Source organism: Triturus cristatus, chromosome 7 (genome assembly GCF_964204655.1).
Source record: "Triturus cristatus chromosome 7, aTriCri1.1, whole genome shotgun sequence".
Classification (NCBI taxonomy): domain Eukaryota; kingdom Metazoa; phylum Chordata; class Amphibia; order Caudata; family Salamandridae; genus Triturus; species Triturus cristatus.
The window spans coordinates 1,412,303,650-1,412,327,436 of record NC_140590.1 but is presented as its reverse complement, the minus strand read 5'-3'; the positions used below and the strand labels follow the sequence as shown (position 1 = coordinate 1,412,327,436).

Here is a 23,787-nt window from a genome sequence, read left to right as displayed (position 1 = left end):
TATTTGAAGTGAGTTGATTCAGAGTGTTGGTGGTTTTGTAGGGTTCTCCAAATAAAGGAACACTCTAAGCCTAAACTTGGGAACTACTCAAGAGTTCCCGGCTTCCTTTTTTACTTAATTTATGTAGCACTCTAAGCCTGAAATGTTGTTGTCTTGACTTATAGTAGTTGCGCCCTTGTGTCTGGACAAAGCTAGATCTGCCAGTCGAGCTCAAATTAAAGTGAAACACTCATATCAAGGGCTACTATTATGCATTCTAGGTTGGCTTGGATGGTATTTTACCAATCCAAAGCGGAAATCCTGTGCCAGGAGTCGTAAAGGGTTTTTGTTATTGTTCAACTCAGCGTGGATAACACTGTGCTAATGCTAAGCTTAAAAACTCTGCTTGAAAAACAGACATTTGAAGATATATCGCAGAAAGCCTTAAGTAATTTGACTTTCCTCAAACTCCTGAATCCTACTAAGGAAGTATAAATGCTTTTTAATATTGAAAACACATAAAAATACACCTACTAAAGGTAAATAATTGCAATGGACTTCCATTCCCAGCATGCCATTTGCCAAACTAAGTACACAAGTGGGGCCCACTATGGGTAATTACGCATGCAAATAAAAGAGAGCATTCTCCTGTTCCGTGTTTTTCAAGCCTCAGATGAAGATGTATTTATCATCGAAACGCGTCAGGCAGTGTGAATCCATGTCGTGATGCCGAGGAAAGACAGTCAGTGAAGACCGAATGGTTGGCTCCCTGCTGAGTGCTCTCCCAAGCTTCTGGGATATAATATAATATAATATAATATAATATAATATAATATAATATAATATAATATAATATTATATATATATATATATATATATATATATATATATATATATATTGAAAAAAAGCCAAAGGTTACAGGGACGTTATAGTTAGGCTCAGATTTCCCTATGGACAACTCAGTGAAATTCAACAGTTCTAGTTAGCCGAGCTAACTAGAACTTACGCCCCCGCAATGCACTACTTATGACCTCACATATTACATAACTCATGACATGGTCAGTGATATCACTGATGACATCTCAAATGACATAACTGATGACATCATCCAGTGAGTGTAAGTCTTTTCTAAGAGCTTATGATTGCTAAACATATAAAGCTACAACAAAAGTTAAATTACTATACTAGGTGCACTACTAATGAGTGATACTATTTCTAACATATTATGTGAGAGGGTGAGTCAGTGTGTGTGGACGTGTGGGAGTGGTTGTATGGATTTGTGAGTGGTTGTTTAGGTGTGAATGGGTGTGTGAGTGGCTGTATGACTTTGTAAGTGGGTGTGTGATTGGCTCTATGGCTTTGTGAGTTGGCGTATGAGTGGCTGTATGGATGTGAGAGTGGTTGTTGGGATGTGAGTGGTTGTATGGGTTTGTAAGTGGATGTGTGATGGATTGTATGGGTTTGTAAGTTGTATGGATGTGTGAGTGGGTGTGAGTGTGTGTGAGTGTGTGTGTGTGTGGGGGTGAGTGTGTGTGTGTGTGTGTGTGTGTGTGTGTGTGTGTGGGTGAGTGTGGGTGTATGAGAGGGTATGTAAGTGGTTGAGTGTGGGTGTGGGTGACTGGATATGTGAGTAGTTGTATGGGTTTGTAAGCGGGTGTGTGAGTGGTTTTATGTGTGTGAGACTAGCTGCGTGAGTTTGTATAGGTGATTGAGTGGATGTCTGAGTTCCTGTATTTACGTAGATGACTAGGTGGATGTCTGAGTTCCTGTATGGATGTGCGAGTGGGTAAGTCAGTGGCTATATGGGTGAGTGAGTGCCTGTATGGATGAGTGTCTGCATGTGTGAGTGGGTGTAAGAGCGGGCGTGTGAGTGATTGTATGACTGAGCATGTAAGTGGTTGTGTGAGTAAGAGAGTGGCTCTGTGAGTGGCTGTATGTGTGAGTGAGTGGGTGTGTGAGTGGCTCTATGGATGAGTGAGGGGGTGTGAATGGTTGTATGGGTGTGTGAGTGGCTGTATGAGTAGTTGTGTGGGTCTGTGAAGGGATGCGTGAATGGTACTGTGGATGATGTCATCAATGTTGTATGTGTGATGTCACTGACCAGGTCATGAGTGATGTAATATGTGAGGTCATAAGTAGTGCATTGTGGGGCATAAATTATAGTTAGCTCAGGTAACTATAACCATTGAATTTCACAGGTTGTGTACAACCGAAATCTGTCTTTATAGGTCTGCGGTATGTGTCATAGGTGTATTGGCGCCTCAGAGAAAATACACAACAGTTTATATAAATCGCTAATATGACGGTGCTATAGGTGTAGAGAAACCACACACTCTACAAGGGTAAGCAAAAGCTACATTCCTGATACGACAAAACACGTGTTGGCTGTGACTGGCTGTAACTATGATGCTTCACTTGAACACTTCTTAATAAAGAAGACACGAAGAAGATTGTATATTTGATTCATGGTTTTTGTTCTCTGTGTACTTATGTTCTTATACACACCACAGACTACAAGATTTATATTATTTACGTGTGCTGAGGATTCAAAATCAAGTTATGTCAAGCTTTTGCTTACCCTTGTAGAGTGTGTGGTTTCTCTACACCTATAGCACCGTCATATTAGCGATTTATATAAACTGTTGTGTATTTTCTCTGAGGCGCCAATACACCTATGACACATACCACAGACCTATAAAGATTGAATATTAATAGGTGGCAGCACAGAGAACACGATGACTTCCAATATTGGGGACAGACCGAATAGGGACAAAGAGGCTGAGGATCTTTTTAACAACATCGCTAACAATACACCCCTGAATACATTGTCACAGGGTGGTTCTACCGCTAGAAAAGAAGGTCTAAGGGAGAAATTTGTTAGATTGGAGAAACTCAAGAAAAATGAACTTTCACGGTGGTGGGATGCTGCCACCTTGAAGCAGTATATTAAACTTAAGAGGATTCCAAGGGGCTTAAGATCTCAAATACTTCCTACCTATGAGGATTTGGAAGTAGATTTATTGAATGGGAAAAGGAATTATGCAACAATTCAAACAAACTAATGACCATACTAATAGAGAACTGTGAAAGGAAAGTTACACAATTGCAGAGGGACATAGACGTTTTAGAGTCAGAGATCAAGGATCTCAATATATCGGAGGGCACCTTTAAGAATTATGCCATCCTCAATGATATAATTGAACGCCACATATCAGAGATCAAGATACGCAAGGCACGTAAGTTGAGAAGAGATGAGCGTGACTACTGCGAAGGACGTATTTTCACCTTCGCTAAAAAGTATGATCATCTCATACCTAAGACTAGACAACAGACCCAAACTGAAAGTGGCTCATTGGGTTCCAGCTCCACCTTCCTGAATACTACACACACGAGTGGTAGCGAGGTAGAGGAGGACAGCAACGCCCTCAATACTGGGAGTGTTTTTTTTATTAGAGGTAGCAAGAATCAAGAGGGGCAACAAGGAGTACAGGCGGGCACCTCAAGGAGAAAAACCAGGAGGGGCAAGAGAGGAGGAACAAAAAGAAGACACACCAGGGGTCAGGACCAGGTCCTGGAACCGGAGGAAATAGACAACATAAATATAATCAACTTGAGTGACACACAATTGTCTAATGATGCTATATCAGTGCTAACCAGAGGAATGAATTTTTGTCCTAAAACTGCTGGCAATGTATGTGATGTAAAAATTGATTTGTTCAAATTTGTTAGACGCATGAAACTAAAAAAACATTTTGAATCCATGAATACTGTCAATAAAAGTGTGATTAAGCATTTGGGCATGTCTACACTGAGTGAGAATTCAATACAAGATATCTTAGACACTAGACTGCTCCTGTCAATAACGGAATGTGAAGACGAAGCGATAACTACAGATGCTATTATGAGGGACCTAGACATCACTACAGATTACAATATCTCTAGTAAGCTAAAAGACAAGTCCAAATGGACTCTGACACTGATTGCTGGCAACAACGTTGATATATTTCACAAACTAGTACTGGCAGACCTAGACAAACATGAAGATACCAACACTCTTTCCTACCCCAAATTTGACAACTTATCCAGAAGTGAACGTACTGCTCTGAAAGGTTTGAGTAGCAACGATGACCTTATTGTACGCGAAGCAGATAAGGGGGGCAATATGGTGATTATGCGGAGTATAGATTACAACAACGAAATCAGATCACAACTTGCTAATCTAGAATGTTATGAGCCACTACACACTAATCCAATTTGGGTCCTCACGGATCACATAAACACACACCTCAAGCGTTGGCATGGGCAGGGCTTGATTGACGAAGATGAACTGACATTTTTGAGAGTGGACAGGCCTAGGTTCCCATGCCTATATACATTACCTAAAATCCACAAGGCATGCCCCTTTCCCCCTGGTAGACCCATTATATCGGGCATTGGGGGTCCAACAGAGAAAATTTCAGAATACGTAGATACATTCCTAAAACCCATGGTAGTCAACCTTCCATCTTACATCAGAGACACCAAACACATTCTCAGCACCTTGGCTGATTTTACCTGGGATGACTTTGGATGTCACAGCGCTGTATACCAGCATCAAGAGAGAGGCAGGGATGATGGCGGTGAGAAGGATGCTATACAATAGATCTGCAACCACTTGGGAACATACTGAGATGCTAATGGAAATGGTGGTGTTACTACTTGATAACAATGTGTTCCTATTTCAGGGAGAATGGTACAGACAGAAACAGGGTGTCGCAATGGGCTCCAGATTTTCTCCCTCATATGCCAATCTCTTCATGGGATGGTTCGAGGTGACGAGGATCTGGGGCCCATTGGGCACGGAATGGAATGATTCAATACTATACTGGGGGAGATACATAGATGATTGTTTTATGATATGGACAGGGTCCCAAACAAAACTTTCAGAATTCATCAAACATCTCAATTCCAATGATCACAATATCCACTTCACCTCAGAGCACAGCAAAGACAAAATTTCCTTTCTGGATGTGGAATTTTATGTAGAGGATAGATGTTTACAGAGCACATTGTTTAGAAAAGCAACGGCATGTAATTCTATACTTCATGCGTCTAGCTCACACCCACCACATCAGATTCGGTCCATCCCATATGGAGAGTTAGTGAGGGTAAGACGAAATTGCAGTACGAACATTGACTTTGAAACACACAAGAGGGGTACCCTCAATAGATTTAGAAACCGAGGCTACAATCATGAGACCTTGACTAGGGCTGAGCGGAGAATTGATGCGGTTACAAGGGCAGACACTCTGAGGGAGAGAACGGTGGCAACCAAAGAGGACAACAAGATCAGACTGGTGACAAGCTTCAGTGACTGGTCTGGGATTTTGAGACGAAGTCTTAACAAGCATTGGCACTTATTGAAGGCAGACAGATCCCTCAGGGACTACATCACTGACAAACCAGACATCACTTTCAGACGGGGCATCTCACTGAAGAATATTTTGAGTCCGAGTTATCCCACACCTAAAAATAGAAACAACTGGTTAACCGAATACTCTTGTGGTTTTTCTGGCTGTGGACAACGCACGGCGTGTAAATGGGCACACTCTAGAATTACAGAATTTCAGGGTCCAGGTGGGAGGACTTACAAAATCAGGACCAATATCACATGTCTCACCAAATTTGTGATATATGTTATAGAGTGTAAATGCCGGAGGAGATACATTGGCAGTACCATCAGGCCACTACGAGACAGGATCGGAGAACACATTAGAGCAGTCAGGAATGGGGATATGAGATACCCTATAGCTGCACACATATCTATCTGCACAGCACAAACAACCGTCAAATGTTTTGAATTCTACGGAATTGACCATATACCCAGACACCCTAGGGGTGGGAATAGGGAACTGACTTTGAGACGCAAAGAAGCACTATGGATTTTGAAATTGAGAAGCACAGAATGTGGCTTAAATATCGACCACGAGCTGCATTATTTCTTAGGCAGATAGGCTGTGTACATAATTTTGCCTGAGAAATTAGAATTGTACACATTGTAAATATTATATTGGGACAAAATGTAAATCCTCTGTATGTTTAGATGGATAGTTTGACACTGACTGTGATACGCAAGGTTGAAGGTACTACTTGTATCATGAATGACTCTAATGTGTATGTCCCCGGATTGTTTACTTTCAGACACAGGTTCATATTAGTGACCATATGATTTTTTGTCACTTTGTCTTCTGAATGTCTATGGTCATATTTTGACAATATTATGACTTAGTTTGGAGCATTTCTTTAGGCCTTGGATATTTCCGACCTAACTGATGGAGAGACTCGAGAACACATGAAACTCACTGTAATATAATGAAACGTTCGGCACAAATGCAGCCAATTTCTGTATACGTCACACTCACTATCGGAGTCACTCATCTACTGCGGGAACCAATCTAGGACACGCCTATTTCTGCTAAAAAACGATTTTGTCAACCACTTTTAGACTGAACACGGAATCACTCACCAACCGCATTGAGTTATTCTGGGACACACATATTTCTGCTGAAAAATGACCTAGTTAACTTCTATCAACGTTAACTTTGAACCAGCAGCTGATCGCGGATAGGTTCGGAGCCACACATTTTTTATTTTATTTTATAATTTCCGTTAACTAACTATTTGGAATTCAGGTATTTCATATTTAAGCAGGATGAGTGGTAATTTTAAATGGCACGCGCAAGTTACAATCCGGTAAATAATAAGGATTGGACTGTATTTGAACAACAGAGTCTTGTCTCTATGTTTGTCGACGTGGTGCGCAATGTGACGCACAACCCGGAAGTATTTACGGTGTGGCGGGTGTTGAACGGAGCAAACACTAGGTCCACGGGCTGCTGCACACGGCGAACCCACACCTTTCATTTCAGACGAGGACGAGGACGAGGGCACAGAAATATTGAGAGAATTTTAGGTAAGGACTTAGTCGCTCACTTAGTGTGACAAGGGTGTAATTACTGGATACTGATTGACGATCTCAGACTTTGGATTGAGCTATGCACTGTATTGGATTCCGGTTCAGTCTGAGAACTAAATATATTCTTATCACCGGGCTTCAACTCGTATATCGAATTTAAGAGTGTCTTATACATCGTGAGGGTGGTCTCACGGGCTTTTAGAAACTGACGCATATACCCTCCATTGTTTTCAGAGAGATGTCAGACACAAGCACCGCTTTAACAAGATTGTGATATTCCCCGTTCCTCGTCCGGACTACAGACCCCCATGTGGGCCGGAATTATAACCACATTTGAAGTCGGTTTTATTTGTTTTGGAGATTGACGGTTGTTTGTAACTACATGGTTCAAGGTCCAGTCTGCTATATCTTTATTTTGACAGAACTTTCTCCGTCAAGAAGATAGGTAAATTTCTGGCCTGGTGCCTTGATGAGTATTGTAAATCACCACCAGGTGAATGTGGTACGACGGTTACTTTCTCACGACGGCGTTAATGTTAGTTCTCATTCACTGAGCGAGGCTAATACCGAAGAAATCATGCTATAATTCACAATCAAGTTTTCTTTTCTCTCCATCCTTTGGGTGTATCATTTAGGATTATATCTTAACGCTTCCAATTGGTTTTTTATCTTATTCGTCTCACTGAACCTAAATTATTCACTGCGCAATACTTCACTTTTACTTATTTCTTTTCACTCGAAAAGTAATTGTTGGTTACTGTTGATGCTTAAACCCTGTCAATGACCTTCACGACATGAGTTGGTATTTATCTGTTTGTTTGCACAGCCTTGAGGAAGTCGTGGGACTACATTCCCGATACGACGAAACACGTGATGGCTGTGACTGGCTGTAACTATGATGCTTCACTTGAACACTTCTTAATAAAGAAGACACGAAGAAGATTGTATATTTGATTCATGGTTTTTGTTCTCTATGTACTTATGTTCTTATACACACCACAGACTACAAGATTTATACAACCGAAATCTGAGCCTAACTATAACGTTCCTGTAACCTTTGGTTTTTTAAGTGAATTTCTAAGGTTTTTTACATTTTATATCCTAACTGTAACCTGTAAGTGTCTCAATGGGTGTGTTAGTGTGTGTGTGTGTGTGTGTGTGTGCGTGTCTGAGCAGGCCTTGGAGTGGCTGAATAAGTATCTCACTGGGTATGTTTGTAAGTGCATGAGTGTCTGAGTGGGTGTGTGAGAGGATGTGTGAGTGTCTGAGTAGGTCTGTAAGTGGGTGCATGAGTGTCTGAGTGGGTCTGTGAGTGGGTGCATGAGTGTTTGAGTGGGTCTGTTAGTGGGTGTCTGAGTGGGAATAAAAGAGTAGCCCTGGTTGATGGAGTTCCCAGGGACTAACAATTCTTAGGGCGGAGGTCCACATGGCCCCCTTCCACTTTATTTAAATAAGTGGCCCCTTTAATAAAAAATAAATAAAACGACCTTGGCAGATGGGGTACTTCAGGTCACGCCCTATGGCCAATTTCCCCCTGCGCATGGGCAAAGGCTGTGCATGGTGGGGTGGGTTGCATTTATATATGGCAATTAAGTATTACCTTATGTTACAAAACCAATCAGAATTCGCTGAAAAAACCAAAGGTTAAAGTAATGTTATAGTTAAGTGAATTTTTCAATGACAAGATTAAAGTTTTGAATTAAAAAAACACAGAAATTCACTAGTTATAGTTAGCAGAGCTAACCATAACTTGCGCGCCTGCCATGTACATTTTATGAGCTCACATATGGCATCACTCATGACATCTCAAATGACTTCATTGGCCCACTGTGTTAAATATAATCCTGAACAATACACTTGAAAATGCCGACGAAATAGAGCTCATCTCACTGTGCAGAGATCCCTCCACCTCAAAAGCTAACTTGCACAGATGAATGATGAACGTCGCAGACTGGATGAAGGACAACTGTCTCAAACTCAACTCGAAAAAAACAGAGTCCTAATCTTTTGGAACAACACCTTCCCATGGAATGACTCATGGTGGCCCACAGAACTTGCTACTGCGCCCGACCCAACAGACCACACCCGCAACCTCGGCATCAACCTGGATAGCAAGCTATCCATGAAGAAAATAGTCAATGCAGTCTTTTCCGCCTGCTTCCACGCTCTTCACATGCTCCACAAGATCTTCAGAACAAGAACACCAGAAGGCCTTCATCACTAGCAGACTGGACTTTGGAAACATGTTCTATGTAGGAATCACTGCAAGCCTCCTTGAAGAGACTGCAGACAATACAGAACTCAGTGGCAAGACTCATACTTGACCTCCCCAGAAGGACCCACATCACACCCCATCTCAAGTAACTTGCAATTCAGGACAGATGCCAGTTAAAGATGCTGACCCATGCCTGCAAGGTCCTGCACAATGAAGGACCAGCATACATCAACAAACGCCTGATCTTCTATCAACCGACCTGATACCTCCAATCAGCCTCCCTCTCCATCGCAGACATCCCATCTGTCAAGCCAACAGTGGAGCACGCTGCTTCTTGCACCTGGCAGCCAAGGCCTGGAACAACCTTCCCCTGCACCTCAGGACAGCATTATTCCTCCAACAATTCAGGAGAGATTTAAAGACCTAGTTGCTTGAATAATCAACCTCCACGCAGCAGTGAACAGCTCCAGAACCTAAAGACCCTCATTGTTGATTTGCAGCGCTCTACACATTTTAAATGCTTAGTTGAATTAGGTTATTTTCCCATAGTCTGAAATGAGGCTTTTCTTTTGCTGCTCTTAAAGAAAACTAAAGCAGACCCAGTGATATTAATTCATTTCATACCGTATTTCTCTCATGCCGGCTCCAGACAAGATTTTGAAAAAATGGGTTAGCAGACAATAAACTTCTTATCTGGAATCTAATAATCTGCTGCATAACTTACAATCTGGCTGCCACCTGGGGGTCAGTACTGAATCCACTTTGTTTGAGGCCACTGAATTTGTTAATGAACATTTGACCCGGGGATGTTCTGCTATGGTAGCATTGCTTGACCTATCAGCTGCTTTTGATACGGTTTTGCACTCTACCTTGCTAAATAGAATAAAATCGGCAGGCATACAGATTCAAGCTTTTGCTTGATTAAAAATCTTTCTTGGAGAACAGACTACAGATGGTGCACCTTTCTCTTTATAAGTCTTCCCCCGACCCATTAGATTATGGAGTTCACCAGGGCTTAGCTTTGTGCCCCACTCTCTTTAATCTATATTTAGAACCATTGGCTAAGATGATTGCGTCTTGGGGTGTACAGGTGGTGTCTTACACTGATGACAGCCAACTTCTTCAGTCTTTTCAGGAACAGAGTGATAATGCCCTCCCTAATTTTTTTGTTGTTTTTGTTTAAAGGAGTGGTAGGGTGGATAAATGCTCACTTTCTCAAATTAAAATCAGATAAAACTGAAATTCTTTTTGTAGGTGCCAAGTGTCCACCGAAACTTTGTAAATGTGGCCTGAGAAACTCAATCCCCCCTACCCTTTCTTCCACTTCTAGAAATTTAGAAATCTAAATAAATTAGAATCTGTCCTCTTCTTTGCAAATCCAACAGGTGCCTACTGTCTGTTTTGAAAAGCTTAAATTATTTAAAAGATGCTACATTTCATTCCAGAGAACACTTGCAAAACGATTGTTCACGTGGTGGTAACATCAAGACTGGATTAAGCAAACAGTCTTTATTTGGCCTTCCTGCTTATTTAACCTGTAGACTCCAGTTGGTGCAAAATTTAGCCGCAAGACTGCTTTTAAGAATTCTATATCGTCAGTGTATCTCTTCTTATTTGAAACGTCTACACTGGCTGCCTATTGACAAGCATGTTAAATTTAAAACACTCACCTTGGCCTTTAGAGCAGGCTCAGGATTCAGCCCTTTTTATTTAAGAAAAAGACTACATTCTTACCAACAAGCTAGAACATTAAGATCAAACAGCCTCAGACTGTAGCAGGTCCCCACATTTTCTAGACTAGAAAAGGAGGCAGATCTTTTGCATTTCAGACTGCCAAATTCTGGAAAGCACTGCCCTCCAGTCTTTGGATGTCCCCCTCTGAGCCTGTTCTCAAATGGAAGCTCAAATCTCTGCTTTTTGATGAGGCTTAAATTATCCTGTTCTTTCAGTACCAGTAGTGTTTCTTGCGATTTAGTGCCAGGATGCTTCTTTTGAAGCAGCTGTGCACTATACATCCACAATTTGATTGACTGATTGATAGTGGTGGAGATGGAGGCGGTGTATAAAGGGAGGAAACAATGGTGGAGTAGTGGTCAAACCTCTAACCATTTTAGGGGTGCACGGCCTCAAGAGGTCAAGTCCTGGCTCTTCATCAAATTCCAGCCTGCGCTTCTTGGGAAACCAGACAAGCCCTGGAGTGGGAGGCTCAGCAAGGATTTTGTCCATGTCTATATATATATTTTGTTGCTTAGATTCAGAGACATTGGGTAGTTTCTCAAAGATCGACTGCTCGACGATGTTGATTCTCAGTGTCAAGGGGGGCTTTGGCATTGGTTTCAATGCTGATGCATCTTTCGACTTCAATTTCGGCTCACAGTGTGCCTTCTCAGAGCCTAAAGGTCAAGGGGACTTTGAATCTCAAGGCAGCTCAGTGGCCTTGATTGGGGCTTTTGCCTCTTGTGGACCCAGTCTCTCAAGCCAGGGGGGCTCAAAGCTAGATGCTCATGTGAGTAGTGCTCAGCTCTGCTTCTGTCGGGGGCATTTCTGAGCTCAAGACTGACCATATGGCACCTGCAACACTAAAGAGGTGTGGGGAGTCTACCTGTTCTGTGGGCTGGAGCCCGTTTGACACAGAGTTCCTGCATGTCCTACTCCCCTCTGAGAAGACGACCTCCGGACTCTCACTTCCTTGCCCTGCTGGATTGCCACAGGGCCCAGCCTCTTTTTGCATAGCATTGGACAAGTCTTTGGCAAAACAAATGTCAGATGTTTCCGAGAAGGCTTGTAGCTGCACCTTCCGGTAAGCTAACCTCTTTTGTGTATGGTACCGGCAAGTCTTTTTGCAGCAGAAGGCATGGCAGGTGTCACCGGACGTTGCCTCATGGTCTAGTGAGGGACACAAATCAGACAAAGCATGCAGTCTCTTCAGAGGTATTTGGTGTTACACCTAGAGCAGAACTGGAAGGGTGTACATTCCATACTCCTGCCCCAGGTGCATTCTCCAAGGAATGACAAAGAAAACTCATACGCTGCGCCAGGAGGCGCAGTGCATTGAAGGCTAACAGTGGGGTTTGCAGCCCAGGCATCGTGGTGAAGATAACTCAGCAGTGCACAAATGTTGTTTTCATCGCATGGTTCAAAGAGGAATAGCTGGTGCTGAAAAAACTGGTCGGGAAAACATCACTCCTGAAGCAGCATTTCCAAACTTTCGAGCTTGATGGGGGAACAAAAAAAAGCTGAAGTGGAGCCCATGTGTTGGTGCATTGTAGACCAAGAGTGGAGTCACAAAAGTTCTTATGAGGCAAACTTATCAAAGAAAAACACATTGCAAATGTCCGAATCCAAAACTAGACGGCAGTAGTATGCAGAACATGTGTATTTTCCACCACACATGCAACAACATATATATTTAAATGTAAGAGATGAAACTCCATACTAAATTCCGTTGGCTGGAGAAGCAGAAGTATCAAACAATTCATCATGATCTAGGGCAATCTAACATCTTTGGGCAATGTTAGGTATATTCAAGTTTCAAAGAAGTAACAAAATAACATATTTGACGCTCAAGTAAAAAAGAATAGAAACATCTACTAGGAGATTCAGTAAAGTAAAAAACTACAAATACTTTAAAAATGCATGGAACAGAAACATCAGAAAAAGTCCTAATGAGGCAATGGTAACACAGAAAGCAGTATGGGATGCTTGTGTGGAACTAGTAACACATCTGGCATCGGATTTTGTCTGCACATATCAGAACATGGTCCGCATTAAAGAAACATTTACTCAGATGAAAAATGAAAAAATATCTGGGTTTCACTCCACATTTTCCACTATGGAAAAAATTTGGGGCACACTAATTTCAGAATGCTTTTGCTTTGTCTACATAAAGAATGGAAAAACACATTTTCTTTACTTCTCTAATGTGAAAGGTCAGTTTACTTTCCAACTGTTCCAGGCTATTAACGATTTTTGGTATTTTTTAAGTAAAAAAACTGCTTAATTATCACATAACCGTTGCGAAAGGACAAAGGATTGCAACACGCAGGTAGGATTGGCCAAATTGTGTGCAACAGACTTCCTTTCTGCGGGACTGGACGCATTGAGTATTTATTTTCCCTAAATTGGTGTTCAATATATTCTCTTGGATGGTGTGAAAGTGTTGAATGTGAATTAATAAGGAACATCACAATTTTTTCAGCTGTGAAACATCAACATTACAGAAGATAACAAGAAACCACATTTGGCTATCATACCTCATCAGGACTGGAAGCTTGGTAAACTCTACATGAGTCTTCGTACTGCTTCTCAGCTTCCGCCTGATCAGTCACCCCATTTGATTCGTAGACCGGGGTAACATTGTGACAAAGGGCAATGGCTTTCACTGCCTCATATACCCGACTACTCATGGTCTTCCGTACTTTTGTGGCTTGAGTAGGCCCCTTCGATGCTGGAGGGTCTTGAGATGGCTGAAATAAAAAAAAATGGAAATAATGATGTGACACAAAATAGGTACCTTGAATCAAGCTACTGTTGGCATTCCACCTTCACCTATCAGCAAAACATACCACAGTAAACCTCTTATTCAACAAGGTTTTGGTTAACAACCACTTGTCGCTCTCTCTTATGCAACAGTCCATTTCATGCAACTTGATGGTGACGATCGTAAGCATGGAAAATCACTTCCCGGCAAGATATCTCAACGCAGGCGGTCAGATTTCTCATTGCGAGTGGTCGTGTATGCTCGCGACTACTCGCGTTGAGAAACTGTCTGTTCACGTTGAGAAAGCTGCTGCTTGAGTAAAAATCTACTCGAGCAGCAGAAAGGCAGCAGCGCCGCTTGCGCTGTGCATGGTGCCATTCGCTATGATTGCACAGTGCAGACAAGCACCTGCTACTGAAAATCACAGCGAACAGCATTTATCCAAAGCACTCCGCCGCTTGTGGAGCTTCCCGTAGCACAGCGGGGTTTTTTTTTTTGCACTTTGCGGAGTTAGCAGAACTCCGTGAACTCCGCTCAGGCTGACTATGTTATACTATTCTTTAAGAGTTATGAGGGGTTATGAGTAAGGACAAGATATTTTTGAAGTAGGTGTTGGTTTAAATCAAAGAGGTATTCACCCTAAACTTGCAAGTGCGGGGAAACAGGTGCGGTAAGTTTAAATGATAGTGTAGAGGCCTAATAACTGTAAGAAAAGTTGGTTCCTAGTGTAAAGTAATGGTAACATGTAAAAGAGGAGATAGTATATCGTATTGAATGTTGTGCTGTCAAATTTGCTCTAGTGGTATGTAAATTTGATGTTTGCTTTGTAGTGATATTTGTGTGTGAATAAGCATTAAGATGGTTGGTTTAAATAATGTGTGCTACGGAGGGATATTTATTTTTATGATGATTGGGCATATATGAAAATACTGGCAATTGTATACCAGTTGAAAATAGAGTTCCATTTTTTCTGCATTTATTTATTTGTATTACGTTTGATCCTGATATAAAACGTGAAGCAGAAAGAGTGAGGTACCAGAAGACAATAAATAAAACAAGCCTGCTCGTAATGGACCACTCATGCATGGAACTTAGAATTGAAAGAGCTGTGGTTAGTTGCTGAACGTTTAGTTACTTCTAGCTTTGTAGCTAATGCCATGTTAAATTTTGGCAGGATTAGTTTTGTTTTTTGACTTTGTAATTCTAAGCTCTAAGATTGCTGCATGTAAAATATGGATTTAAAACATAAGAGAGACAGAAACCGAATTGGAGATAGAGAATGTGAAAAGAAAAGGGTGTGTTTGGTTGAGGTGGCAATCCAGCTTGAGAGTGAGTCAGAAGGAGGGTAGAATATTCAAGAAGAAATCACTTCAAATGTGGCATGTGTAACAGGGGTAGGGGCTGTTATGTTGGAGAAGTGTGCAGAGGAAGTTTAACTTTTTATTAAAATCCTAGCTTGTGACCTCTGGATAATAATAAAACATGGAAAAATTGTTGTTGTTCTTGTTTGAGGGATGTTTATATTTTTGTAAAATAGCATACTTATATATGGATATTGGAGAACTGAAAGTACTTATTTTGTTTTCAAGAAGCACTTCCATTTGACATTACCCGACTCTGAGAACCATAGCACTGGAATGGGTTTGGTTGGGGAAACAATGTTATAATATTTTATTATTCTAAAGTTTTTTAAAGGATATATAATATATACACACAGCAAACAGTATAGAGAGCAACTATATGTGTTTTTTTTCTTAAATCAAGTTACATCTAAGCAATGATAAGGTACGTTTAAGTAGGCATGCATTTTTTGTTATCAGTAACAGATATTTTAGTATTTATACAATATTGTTTTGAACATTACCAAAAGTAATGGATATAGGGAGGGGTACAATTGAATGTGCACATAAAACAAATGTCATGTACCATTTCACCAATGTTAAAGGTAAGGCAATTGTATGCAGTTTTTTATTATGTTTACATTGTTGTTGCCTTAGGTAAGAGCATGAGATGGGTAACACTATTATTGTTAGAATTTGAACCGGGCATTATATTTATATGTAATGCTGATATTCAATTAGAATGGTCGAATATAGTGCATTGTAGGAGAGGCGCTGGAGGTTAATTTTGAATATTTGCTGACTGCATGCATTGATATTGTGTTAGCGTAGATATTGAAATGTGCTTCTGCATAAGGATTGGCATAACTTAAGCATTCGAAATTGAAGTACTTAATAGTGGTTAATTAATTTAAAATGATATTTGTTAAAAGTGTTGCTGTAGGTGATGACTCGAATACAAGGTGTGTTTAATTTGAAACTGGTAAACTCGAAAGCATGCATGCAGTAACATATGGAGTCAAAAAGCTTCTGTGGTTAGGAAGGAGTAGACGATTCTATCATTTTTTTTTTAACTAGAAAACTGTGGTAGCCTGGCAAATGGAACAAAAATCACAGCTGGTCATTTCCATATAAACATAATGTGTCATCTTGGGCAGACTGCATTATTTCCTTATGACTCTGAACCCTAATGACTCTAACTTAAGCATAGAAGCGCCTGAAGGCAATTGGTTTCCGGATATACAAAAATACACTCAACATACCTCATTTCATCACCCTTCACTGGAAATCTTGCAAGGGGTAGGGGAGAGGGCGCCGCAGCGCTAGGATTGGCAGATGGTACCTGCAGATTTTATACACACTTCTGTAGCATAGGGAGAATGCTATGGGCCCTAATGCAAACTCGGAAAATGCCCCCGCCCCACCTTCCAACACCATTTAAGTAGTGATTCTCAGCCACAATTTGGGTGCAATGGGCGTCTTATAGCCTTGGGCCCTGGTGTCACTGCACTTGCTGCACCATTGATTGTTGTAGAAGGAACGCATTATAAATACAGTGACTGCAATTTCGATGAGACAATGTGGGGCCAATGGGGGCTGCACCAAGAGATGCATGGAAAAGAAACAGTAACATGTAGGTATGAAAAACTTTTTTTTTTCCTAGCGACTGAGTTGCTTCTCTGTGGGCACAAAGTTAAACAACAGAAAAAGTGAACATGCTGCAAATACTTCCATATCAAGGCTCTGGACACTGCTTTGCAGCACTTAGAAAAGGCTTAAGTCATTAAATTAAAACTAAGGCAGGCAACTTGTGACCTTGGTGGAGCAGCCAAAAAGTTATAGGTCAGAGAACAGAGATGAGAGTGAGGAAAAAGCAGAACTCTGCAAGGTGAATGCAGATCAGATTAACCAGTCACACGGGGAAAGCTGGGGAAAGCTATGTGGCTTCCCCTTCACCAATATATCGTGGTGTTTTTTTCGTTTTCTTTAAAGTTTGTAAAATCAAGGATAAAAAAGCAGGTGCAGAAATAGACAAAAGTTATGATTTGTATGGGGGGCACGTCCTTAAAGTTACTTTTGGTGTAGAATTTCCTGCAAAATAAGCGATTCTGCTGGAAATCCTTTAGCGTATAACTTTAGCAATTTGGCAAAGTGTAAACCATAGGTCTTGTGCTCAATCCTACCAGCAGAATTACAACTTGGACTACCCCTAACTCTATCAAAAATTAATGTGCATCAAAGAAAAAATGCAATCATAAACGTACCCCTTGCATTTACTATGCTTTCTTGTTTTCTGAAGGACGCTCACCACAATTCATAATTACTTGCAATCAATGTGTATGCTTTAGACCCATTTCTCAATTCTTAGTATTTCAGTTTCTTTCTCTGAAATAGAATCTTCAACTGTAAACATGGCAAACACATACAAAAATCGAAAATTTCCAATGGAGTTTAAAAAGCAAAATTAAAGAATACATCCCCTCTCCACTGTCCCATAACATTAAGAGGCCAGTGACGAAAATAATAACAACGTGATAAGTTTATCATTTTCAGATGCACGTTTTCACAAAAAAGAGATCAATTTGACATTAAAGATTAATTGGAACTTTATTTATGTATTTATTTATTTTGGGAGTCTTATAACCGGAGGTTGTAGCCTTTCGGCTCATTCAGAGAGCTTGGCATGGTACGATTACAAAACGCAACCCCGAAAACTATTTGGCAAACCCGAAATAAAGGTTTCATGTAATGTTTATTACTATTTTTAGTAGCGGCAACCAAGAACCCTTGCAATTATACAATTACTAAATTAAAGTGGTCACAGGGAGGGCAACGTTGGGATCCTGCTTCCTGCTCTGTTAACCTCTGGTGTCAAGAGGACATGAATTTCACTTCCAGGTCAAAGGGCACAGCATGGTAACAATAATTAGGGCAATGAATCAGAACTACAGTCTAAATGAATCAATATTACCAACATAAGCAAAGATAATTTACTTTCCCAAATTCGGCCTATGATGCATTTTCACTGGTTTATTTTATGCATGTGGCTTTATATGGAATTGTTGTTCGAGTTCTCTGTGAGGTACTGCTATAACACGCTACATCTTTTTCAACTAATTTAATTGACCGGGATAACACATACTCAGCACCTACTTTAAATCTAGCTAACCAAATGGTGAAGGAAATTCTACTGCCACAAGTAAAAAAAATACTACTCCCTCAAATGATCCCAAAATTTGATTCAAAATCATAACATGCATACCTCTAAGGGTGAAGAGAACAGCAATGTTTTTCGACCAAAGCAACTCCATGGTTTTTTAGTCAAAAACCAATATAAGACACATTGTGGGTTTACCCAACACGTCTGCTATTGAAGTGGTGTTGGAATAGCAAGTCTGTGTTGGACCTCAGCTGGTAAGAGTGAGGGAGGGCAGGGTGAGTGATCGTCTATTCACCCTTGTATTTCATGCGGAGAATGTGACGTAACGACTGGAGCTGCCGACTTTGGAGCTGGGAGACAAGGGTTGAGCCTCGGCATCTGCTCAACTTCCTGTGCTTCTGGGCAAATCCCTTAAACTCCCTGTGCCTACCAAAAATGAAGGTGTCCTTGTGTAATGTAACTTATGCCCATGAAAAGCCCACCAATACCTCCGGGTCGAGTTTGCGCTTAATAAAAATCCAACAACAAAAGAAACTGGTTTGAAAACATGCACACATGAATACACAAAATTAGTAATCTCCACTAGAAGTCATAAACTATCTGGCTGTGGGCACAGCCAGACTGGGAACTGAAACCAACGCAGGCAATCAGCTCGACCAGCCCCCAAGGGGTGGGGTGCGTGTGGGAAGCACCACTCCCGCTGCCACTTTTGTTACAGGTGGCTGATATTGCAGCACTGCTGGAAAACCGGCCACTTGTAACAAAACCGGCCTTCAGGGGTCCAAAACCAGGCCCCCACCCTTCCGGCTAACCGGGGAAACGGCCAGTGCCCGCTACAGCCAGTCAGGCCCTGGCTGTGGGGCCCAAGATGGTGCAGACATTTGGAGATGCTCCCCTTTGTCATTCCCACGCCCTGAAAATTTGGCTACCATACAGGACAGAGGTGGGGTAGAAGGATCAGTGCTTAATTTGAGCCAGTGGTTGCAGGTGGAGCCCATCAGCACTTTTTTTGGAGTACGGGTATTTATATTTCCTTATCAGACTTTCAACTAGGGCAACAGAGAGAAAAACACAACTGGGCAAAAGAAAAAACAAGAGAAAGATGGAAAACCTGAGAGAAATAGATAAAGTAGGAATTAAAAGAACCTACAAGAGTAAAACAACGGGGCTGGGAGGTCTGTTGGTGGATGAAAGAGACATGAGGTGGACTCCAGAATACACAACCTTGGTATTCGGCAGTGCCCCACCCTCCCCTCAGATTTTGCTGATTGTGGGTTTCTGAGCAAACATTTGGGCCCTGGCACTTATTGTTTTTACAAATTAAGCACTGAGCAGGAGACTGAAAACCTATAAATTGAGACACTATACAGCTGGACCAGGGCCGAATTGGGTATCAAAAGAAGCCCTGGCAAAATTTCAACCCAGCCTGCTTCCGTCCTACTCTGTCATCTTTCTCTTTCCTCCTCTCTCTTTCAATCTTTTCTCTATCTCTCTCTCCTGCAAAACCCCTTCTGTACCTGCTGAATTATGTGAAGCATCTAGAGAAAGCGACAGAGGAGCCATCAGCAGCCCTGCTTTCAAACTAGGCCTCCAAAGTTTCCAGCCCACCGGGGAAATGGCCGATGGAAGAAATGGGCAAGTCTGACTCTGCAGTGGGATGACGGCCTAGTATGAGGCTATGGCCATTAAGAGAAACAGAAGAAAGGAGTAGAAATACAAACCAATGTTCTGAATTTGGGACACGGGAGAAGTAGGAGGTGGGAGCCACAACTGGACTGGGAGTGTAAACTAGCCCTTGCAGTTAATGCGATCATCCCCGGGGGATGGAGGGTAAGGGTTACTACTGAGAATGCTAGGCCCGGGTTGCTAGTGTCAAGCACATGCCCCACTGACGCTTTTACAAGGGGCCGATATTGCAGCACTGCTGCACAACCGGCCCCATCCCTTCCGGCCCACTGGGAAAACACACAGTGCCTGCTACAGCCAGTCCAGCCCTGGTGGGAGCACATGGCTAGGAGTGAGGTCACCACGAGGAATGGAAGGTGTGGAACCAGAGACTATCACAGAAGAGTGTCTGATTCGAGTAGTACATGGAAGATACTCAGTGATACTGAAATGGACAAATTACAACAGAGAACGGGAAACTATAAGCCATGCAGAGAATCCATCTATCCATGGGATTTATGACTGATTTTTGATTCTTTATCACATTTCCTCCTGCGCTGCCTTTGAAATGTGTCTGTGCATTGAGTATCTGTGGTCTACCTCAAAGTGCATGTTACTGTGAAAAATTGAAAAATAAAGATATGAAAAAATGTCAAACCATTTGCACTGAAACTGAAATTTCCCCTGGTCCTCCTTCTGGATCGGAAAACCAACCATAACAGTAGCGTTAGAGCAATGCTACACAGTCCTATGCGAGTTCTATTAAGTGCATTTGATGAATGCACTTTTAAAATATTATCTTTAAATAGAAAAGAAGCATAGGTATATGTGTATGTATGTGGTATTAGTTTAGCGTAAATCTAGACAAAAGCCAGCCAGAGCTGTAGGCTCCTCATATGATACAGAGATGTTTTCAGAGCTGATGGGAAAGCAAATAAGTGAGCAAGAGTTCCCGATGAACAGCCTTATTAGGAGTGACTGAGCCAGCGTAGGAAGCGGCTAATAGAGCCAGATGTTATCTAGGAACAGGCGGGGGAGGGACTGAAGGGTTTCCATGGTACCACTAGAGGAGTACAGCAGTACCAAAATAAATTTAAAAATAAATATGTTAAAAATACACTGCACTACACTCTGTTTGACAAATATAGTGTGCTAAAGTGTATTTTCTAATTTTTTCATAGTTAACATGGACCAAGGTCTATGGACTAGCGTGGTAATACCTACAAATTACTGCACTTCTTAAAACATTTGCTGTTCTATAGAGACTGCTATAAAATATATAGAAAATTAGGAATAAAATTCTCTACCTATGACCACTTGAATAAAGTGGTCATAGGTAGTCAACAACAATATAACCTAATAATTTACTATATGGAAGACCCTAAACCAGAACAGAGCAAAACGCAGATGTCACTAGAGTGTTGGCCACTAAACTCCATGTTATTCTACTGTACACCACTCCATGCTACTTCACTATATGCCACTACACTGTACACAGCTCCTCTGTGCACCACTCCACTCTACGCTATTTCACTGTATGCCACTCCACTGTACAACACTCCACTCTATCCCACATCATGCTGTTGCAAAAATATGCCACTACAGTCTACCACTCTACCCTCTGCCCGGCCCCACACAAAAAAAAAAAAACGTCCATTCTATGGCATTACAATGTACAATACTCCACTCTACGCCATTTCACTGATTGCCACTCCACTCTACACCACTACAGTCTATGTTATTACACTGTACACCACTCTACTGTACCTCTCTCTACTGTACTCCACTGCACTGTATGTTACTCTACTGTACTCCACTCTATATTATTACACTCTACCGGACTCCACGCTTTTCCGCTGCACAACACTCCACTATACACCACTACATCTCAAGTTCAAAATAACTTTCTTTTTGCTATAAAAAGCCATAAATGTATGTGCAAAACACAGAATAAACCAAATATTAAGTACACAACACACATTAAGTGACATAAAATGTTAAAATACAATCCATATAAAAACCTTTTAAAAATACTAAAAACACAACTCTATCAGTAGAGGGGAGATAGTGCAAAAAAAAAAATATGGTAAGGATAAATCATATATGCGGACAAAGAGACCTCCTACGCACCAGCCACATGGCATCCAAAAAGTTAGCGAGAGCACAATCAAATAATGGGGGAGTGAGTCAATATGAAGGGCAGTGCTGTGGCTTCTAGTTCCTTGCTCTTTACATGTGTGCAAAAGCCAATGTGCACGTGCACGTGTATACGTGGGACACAGGAAAAAACATTGGCTATAGATTACTTACAGGAGTTACATGCAGGGCAAGGCAACGATTCTGCGACTGCCCATTTGCAAGTGAACTGTTTTAGCGGTAGGGTGCCCACTCTGCATTGAAAATACAATTTTCTATCTTATGGTACTGTGTTAATGTCCTAAAACTACTCATAAGCCCATGATGATTTAAAGGCAAGAAATTCACTAGACAAGGTACAACTGGCAGCTTTGTGAGACTCATCAGACAACGCTTTTTCCCAGTAAAACCTCTTCATAGTTTCTTTAGAAGGAATAAGGCACTCCCGAGGGTTCTCCCATAGCTCAATTAGTCCCAAGGAAGCAAAAGACTGCTTAATATGATTAAGCCAATGAATCTTATGGAAATGGTCTGACTGAATTACATCCTGGAGTGCAGTAGTTAAATGAGTCAACTCTGGGGTTGACCAAAGGTGTCTCTAAAATAACAGTGGGCATAGTCTGCATTTACCCTCTACCCGTTTTATACCCATATCCAAAGTAAAAGTCTGTAGAGGTATACTGGGTGGCAAGCGGGTAACAGCTCTTAAAAATTTGCTTTCTAATTTAGTTAATCCGTCTATATTATCAAAGCTCCACAGCTCTGCCCCATAAAGGGCAGAGCCCAAGTCCTTTGCCATGAGGCGTGTGCTATTGGCTTGCTAAAAGATGCTTGAAGTTCTTTGGCAATGACTCCTGCTAGCGGTCTATGCTTAATTACCGCATTGACACTACACTCAATACCAGTCTACTCTATGCTATTTGACTTTATGCCACTCCACTGTACCTCAATCCATTCTACACTACTCAACTGTACGCCACTCCCCACTACGCTACTAGACTGTACACAACTCCAGACTGTGCAACTCCACTCTATGCTGTTCCACTGTATGCCAATCCACTCCAGACTATTCTGCTGTACACAACTGTACTGTAGGACATTCCACTCTATGCTATCCCACTCTATACCACCCCACTGTACACCACTTTACTATATGCTATTCCTTTGTACACCATTCCACTGTACGCCACTCCACTCCACTCTACTCAACACCACTCCAGTAGACCCGATTTCACTGCACAACACTGCATTGTACCACATTCCATGCTACTCCACTTGTACAAAAGTGTACTGCATGACAGGAGACTTTACAACACTCTCCTCCACTCTACTGTACCACACACTCCACTAAATAACACTCGCACTCAACGACAGTATACTACAATTTTCAAAAAAACATTTACAAATAAAAAACTATTGAAATTCCATGAAAAAACAAAGGTTAAGGATAAGTTATAGTTAATAAAACATGATATTTTCTTTGTATATAAACCTAACTTGAAACATTAGAAATTTTACAGTTATACTTATCACTTACATTTTTAATTTACGCACCACCTTCAACTTACTATGTCATAGTTATGAATTACATTTTTAATTATGCAGCACCTTCAAATTACTGCAAGTCGTGTACCTCCCACAGTATTGTCACCTCACTCAATACACTACATTGACTATAACTTAGAGCTAGTTACATGTGCCACTCTTATCTGCACTTATAGGCCAAAGAGGCGGTTAAAAATCGTCCCATTAACTGGGATTCAATGTTGTATTTGTCTTTCAAGTTAAGTTTGCTATGTAAGAACTTTCTTTCAGCTTCTTAACTTGAAACTAGATTTGACTTGCTTTCTCAAAGC

General features: G+C 41.3%; 1 protein-coding gene across 1 annotated transcript in view; it reads right to left on the bottom strand.

Annotated features, from left to right (window-relative positions):
* The window catches only part of ATP9A (ATPase phospholipid transporting 9A), a 555,816-nt gene that overhangs the window by 318,239 nt on the left and 213,790 nt on the right, over positions 1-23,787 (bottom strand). The window contains exon 14 of the mRNA XM_085619138.1: positions 13,404-13,616. Within this exon, the coding sequence (XP_085475264.1) occupies positions 13,404-13,616 (213 nt within the window). The remainder of the gene's footprint in view (positions 1-13,403; positions 13,617-23,787) is intronic.